Source organism: Microcebus murinus, chromosome 10, assembly GCF_040939455.1.
Source record: "Microcebus murinus isolate Inina chromosome 10, M.murinus_Inina_mat1.0, whole genome shotgun sequence".
Lineage (NCBI taxonomy): Eukaryota > Metazoa > Chordata > Mammalia > Primates > Cheirogaleidae > Microcebus > Microcebus murinus.
Genome location: NC_134113.1, coordinates 27,275,359 through 27,281,520, shown reverse-complemented (window position 1 = coordinate 27,281,520; position 6,162 = coordinate 27,275,359). Strand labels below are relative to the sequence as shown.

The following is a 6,162-nucleotide window of genomic DNA, read 5'->3' as shown; positions in this document are numbered from 1 at the left end:
TTATTCCACTAAAACCGTTTTATCCTCTACAACCAAAGAATTGCAAGGGATAGTGGAGTAACCTACACTACAGCATTCTCAATATTCATTAGGTTCTTAAAATTTATCTAAAAGTTTGAAAATGAGGAATCAAAGTCAGCATTTCAACTTTTGAGAATAAATTCATAAACATACCTTTTGTTGAATTCCAGCTTAAGTGATTTTTATGTAAATCTTGCAGGTGATGAAAAGCAAAAAGCAACCAATCTCTCTGTAGTGATTAGCCTGTTAAGACTATGGGTCACCTGCCCCGGGATTTTCTAATTGAACAAGGATTCCATGGGGCAAAATAATTGTTTTTCAAAGGTGGGCCAGAATGGAACATTTATATCTTCACTTCAACAGGGAAGCAATGAAATGTAATCCTTTTGAGTATCTCTTTTTAGGTAGATGTTACCTTTGTCTCATCCTTATTTCATGAGCCTGTTAGCCTGTGAATGTGTCCATGTTTTGACTTTAGAAATTTTTTTAAACATGTTACTCCTGTGTTTCCTCTAACACCTAAATATGTATACACAGATCTTCATTCCTCAATCAAATGTTTTTTCAGCATGACCAGTGTGCAACTGACATTCACATAGCTTATAGAACCTAAGTCTTCTGAGAAAAATACTCCTTATAGCTTGAACCTCTATAATCATGACAAGAGATTGATTAAAATGCCAAGGTAAGAAACAATTTATTATAGAGAGAAGAAAAATTTCTCATCCAAAATATAGAAATCTGTACAACTTTGCCACAATCAATATACATGAACTGTACAAATTTACACCAGTTCATAATTTACCAAATAAAAGATGACTAACAAAGTTCACAAAATAGATGGTGGTTTGTGGAAAAGACTTTTACCCAATTAAGTACAAGGAAAGTTACAAACCAGACCTCCACTTTCTAAAAATAAGAAGTTTACTCAGTCTTAGAAAACTACAAGCTAGCAAATGTACAGAGAGCTGGCTGGTGCTAACACCACAGTTGAGACAGTGTCTTTTTAAGGGTCTTTTTTAAAGCCTGTTGCCATGGCAGATTCTGGTCACTTGCTACTTTCAAGGCCAAAAACACAATACAAGGTCTGACCATTTCCCCAGGTCATGCTTACTAGTTTGTCTTTATGTACATTTATACATATTTAAGTGCTAGGTAAAAGTCTTGTCATAAAATTTCCAGTACTACCATGTTTAAAACGTTGAGCTTTCCTATTGAGCTGCCAAAAAGGTTAACAATAACAATTTTCAAGTGTAATAGTGCAAATTCCTCTGCAAGATCTACTGCAGAGGAAGGTTCTTTGAAATACAGATTTTCGTTCAAGGGATTGATGTAAAATTTAAGTATGTCTGGGAAAAACTGAAACCACCCTAGGACTTCGCTCCCTAGCAAATAAAGTGATCATTTACTTGGACTCACAGGCTATTAAATCATTGAAAGGTACTGTCCAAACTATGGCACTGTCACTTAAAAAAATTTTACCATTCTATCTTGTGCCAGATCTTCACAGCTGTAACATGGTTAAATTCCATAATCCATCCCCAAAAGGAGCCCACCCAAAGCAAAAATCAAATTTATCCATCCATTATAAGATGATCCATCCATAGACTATATCTTAACCTGATACAGTCATCATATTGTAGTTTTTGGAAGGGCTTGTTCTGCCCAAGAGAAGTTCCTCCTTACAGCTGATTCTGCTGTCTACCATTTGCACGTTGGTGCTGTTTTGAGTGCTACCTCCTGCTGGTGAGGCTTCATACAGCACACAGATGGAGCCATCCTCTCCAATTCTGTAGGACACTTCGTAGGGGTCAACCCAGAGTGTGAGTTCACTTGGGAGCAGCCTGAACAGCTCCTGACTGCTCAGTCCAATTCGCTGTGCTGCCTGTCCAATCAGAGGATCCATTTTATGGTTGATGCGAATACAACGGTAACCTGATCCCTTGCATGGCTTTTCTGGGAACCAGTGATGTTTATAATGTTCTATAGAAGAAAAGAAGAACAGAGAAACAATGCTTAGGCTCGTTACTGTTAGCTCCCGCTCTAGTTTCTTTCTTACGCTGGCTTTGTGGAGCGAAAATGAAAACTATCAACTTTTAGAAAACGTCCAGGACTGCATTCGCTGCTGGGCATGTGCGGGAGTGGGGAAAGAGCGGGCGAGGTTTTAGAAATAACAGTAGTACCGGACAAAACAATCTCCAGGAACCAACCGGTTGAGCCGCCAAAACAGGAATGAGGCGCGCAGCCTCGGCCAGCCGGGAAGCCGGATGGCACCGGCGGCCAGGCGGGAACCTGTTTACTTTCTCCACCCCACCCCAGCCACACACAATGGAGTTTATGGTTTTGGTGGAGAGAAGGGCCACTGGACTGTTAACCCCGAAGGCAAGAAAAACAAGCAACCCTAAACCACGCTCTGGGCAGGGCTGCAATTGTGCCGGTGACAAATCCGGTGATTAATGGGCAGGGGCAGGAGGCGCGGGGAGACCGCACGTCCGTCCCGAGCTGGCTCCGGGCAGCGGCGCAGCTCCCCACCCGGGGTCGGCCGCAGACCACGCAACGGTTGGAGGGGTTGGGGGGAGGGGTCGTCGAACCAACCCCAGCCCCAGGGCTCCTTTGTCCCCAAATGCGCTGACGGTCCTTGGACCGCGGCTCCTGCCTCCGTGGGCTTTAGTTTCTTTGTTGTGCGTGTTTTCTCCCCTCCTCCGTCTGCCAGCCAGGGGAGGGGCGCCCTCGGGCCAGCCCCCAAGCCCTCGCCGGGACCCGCCGTTAGCGGCCGCCCCCCGCTGCCGGCCCGGTCCCGCCGCGGGACCCGAGCGCGCCCAGCCTGGAGCGCTGCCGAGGATCCCGCGGACCCGACGGCCCGGCCCCGACCCGGGGTGTGGGGCCCGCGTCCCCCTGGTGTCCCTCGCTCCCTCTCACCTGCCAGCAGCTCCTGCAGGCTCTGGCTGAACGTCTGCAGCTGTCGCTCGCTCGTGAGCCCCTTGGTGCGAAGGAACTTGGAGATGAAGGACACGGCAGCGGCGATCTCGCCTATCATGGTGGCGGCCCGAGTGTAGAAGGGATGCATGGGGGCGGCGGGCGGGGGCGGCCCGGGGCGGCCGGGGCTCGGCGGCGCGGCCCCGACGGCGGAGCGGCCACCCCGGGCTCCCTCACAGGGCAGAGGGCTGAGAGGAAGAGAGGGCGTGAGGGGTGGACGGCTACTTTTTTTTTCCTTTTAGAGTAAAAAAAAAAGTTATTTTCGAGACAGGAGGCGGCAGGAGAGAGGAAGAGACGAGCGACGGCGGCCTGGTCACATCGCTCGGACCTCCCCAGCCGCCTCCGCCCCCAGCTCCGCAGCCTCCGAAAACCCCAACAGTGGCATTTCCAGCTCCGAGGGACGAAGAGATGCAGCCGCCGTGCAGCACTCTTTATAGGCCGCGGAAAGGAAGTGGCGTAGCTGGAGCGTGACGGCCGACGCCAGCCAATCCAGGGATCGCACCATTGTGACGCAAGCAGATTCGGAGCCGGAGGGGGCGGGAAAAAAGTCCAGGGGGCGGGTCCAGAGGCCGGGAAGAGAGGGAGGAGCTGACGTAATCCGCTTGTAAACAAATAAACCCCGAGTGGCGGCTGGAGACCGAGTTGCCGTGTCGGGGACGGAGGAAGCCGAGGGTGCGCGTGTGAAAGCTCCGCCCCAGTCCTAGCTCCTCCTACTCGCTTTAGGGGGTCTGAGGCCCTGAGCCAGCACAACCTCCTGCGAGAGTGCGCTGCCCGGGCCCGCTTGCCCTGGGGGGGTGAGAGCTTTGTAGATAAGAGCGGCCGGATCGGGCTGAGTCTACACGCGCGCCAACTACTTGGATCGGGCTGCACGTCCGCAGTTTCGGCCCGCTTCGTACTCGGTGTTTACACCCCGTGCCGGTTCGGGTGGCTGCGCAAGCCCGAGGAGCGTGCGGCGCGGGTGCCCGCGCCTGGGTGCAGGGGTGCGGGGAAGGGTGGAGGGAACGGGCTCTCGCGGGCATTCTGCCAGGGAAACCGGACTGCAGCCTGGGAGCCCGGGTCCCCTCGGAGACGTGCTGCCAACGCCACCGAGCGGGTTCTGCTCCCCCCGGGGGGAGGGGTGGGGGATGTCTTTGTAAAACTTTAATTGCAAAATAAGTAGGTCAGTAAGGCCATTTGTGGTTGCTGTTTCAGTAACTCTGCAGAGTAGAGAAGTCTTACTGAATCCAGCTTAATGCGGATAGACAAAGCCGGATACCGTGGATGAGTTTAATAACGCGAATCCTGTAAAGCTTAGTCTATTGGGAAAAAAGCATAATAAACAAAGGTAAAATTTGAAGCTTATGAAAGCATTAAGTGTAGACGTTAAAGTTTACTTGCAACTCTACGTGCAAAACTTTAGAAAGCAGACCGAGGTGAGAAGGCGTGAGCCTGCTAAAAAGATTAGGCCTAAGACAGGGTTAACCCGAACTCCATTAAGGAGAAGGGGAAAAAAAAAAAAGATGAAGGGGAGGCAGGCAGATGGAGAAAGCAAACAAGAGGCAGAAGTTGAACTCTACCAGATGGAAATAAATATCCTGAGCTTAGTTGGTCATCAATATTGCAAAACACACCACTTTGTTGTGTTTTTTTTTTTAATACTGAGCCAAAGGATATAGAAATGAAGCGAAAATATTATTTATTATGGAAAAGCAGGAGGAGAAAAAGTTTTATTGTTTGATTGTAATATGTAAAACTGGATTTGAAAATATAACTCCTAGGCTGTTTTTTCATTAAGAATAATTAGGTAGTTACATGTGAAATGAATACTTTAAAAATAGTGTTAAAAGTACTGACTTTCGTGGAAGTATTTTCTTTGGATAAGTGCATCAAAGATTATGGGAAATAGGTACATTTTTTTCTTCTGTAACTTTTCAGATAGAACTGTCCTTAAAAGGAAACATCATGATAATTATTTCATTGGGGACATGAAACTTCCTTTACTACCCAAAAATGAGATAGAGAAACAAAAGTAAATTCATAAAATCCCCATAACACTAGAATAAGACCTGGTATCCCTCCTGACCCCACCTACCCTTAAATCGTCTGCTCTGTTCCTCTCCCTTATAGTAGTACCATAATGTATCATTTGACCATAGATTAGGAATCAAATGAAAATATTTCTCTTCCAAGCCTGATCTCCAACTTGGACTTCCCAGTATTTCTGAGCTTAAATGGACTCATCCACAAAATAGAAATTAAGTTAACAAAATGCTAAGATTGGAACTCATACTTCTCCCAAGCTCATGTTTTCTCCACTGTTTTTAACTGCCTTCCCAAGCAGCAGCAGGACTCCTTCTGCAAACTTTATAAAATCAGTTGAACAAGCAGGAAGTTTGACCCACATACTCATGGTTTTTTCCTCCACTGAGTTTTTTATTGCATATGTGTTTCCTACTTTTAATCATTCCTTTAAGAGACAAATGGTTTTAAGAAATTACAATATTCTTTTACATGGGGGAATCTAGAAAACACTCAGAAAAAAAAAGGAATTAAATATTGTTCCTAAATGCAAGACTTAGGGCACAATGTTAATTGCTAGTAGTTTTCAATTCAGACATACATACGTTCTGTAACATTTTCCAGAAGTTTAGTCAGGCCCTTCACATCCAGAAAACATACAGGTATTTCTTGACAGGTTTTGAATTATTAAGGCACTTTCTCATGTTGTTGTCGTCCTAAACTGTAGGGCTGTCCCAAGCACTGTATTATTATCAGGCAATTTGATAGTATTATTATCAAATTAATTTCAAAAACCTAGAAAATTTCTAGTCAAAGCACTAAAAATGTTAAGAATACTGTCAAGACAAATTTAAAAAATGAACCTAGGTTTTAAAATAAGTTGGCAAACAAATGTCAGGTATTGTTTCCCTATCTGGACCCTCCCTTCCCCTGAAGACATATTCAAGGCCTGGGACTTCTAGATTGAGCCGAGACAGCCTGGCTTTTGCTCAGCTAGCTGAAATCACTAAAGTTCTATTTATTATGAACCTACTTCCAGATAGAGTATCTTGAAAACTCACAACTTAACCAAATATAGAGTGAAGGGGGAGATTTCTTTAAAGAGTATTAATGCAAATAGAGACAAGATATTTATTTATGTATATGTCGGGTGCAGAGGGGAATCAG

At 46.1% G+C, this 6,162-nt stretch overlaps 1 protein-coding gene across 1 annotated transcript; it reads right to left on the bottom strand.

The window, feature by feature from the left end:
* Positions 1 to 693: 693 nt before the first annotated feature.
* On the bottom strand, positions 694 to 3,399 carry BTG1 (BTG anti-proliferation factor 1). The gene is made up of 2 exons (XM_012775241.2): positions 2,941 to 3,399; positions 694 to 2,004 (listed from the first exon to the last, which is right to left on the bottom strand). The coding sequence occupies exons 1-2, from the start codon at positions 3,086 to 3,088 to the stop codon at positions 1,637 to 1,639; spliced, it is 516 nt and encodes a 171-aa protein (XP_012630695.1). The 5' UTR covers positions 3,089 to 3,399; the 3' UTR covers positions 694 to 1,636.
* Between the last annotated feature and the right edge of the window lie 2,763 nt (positions 3,400 to 6,162).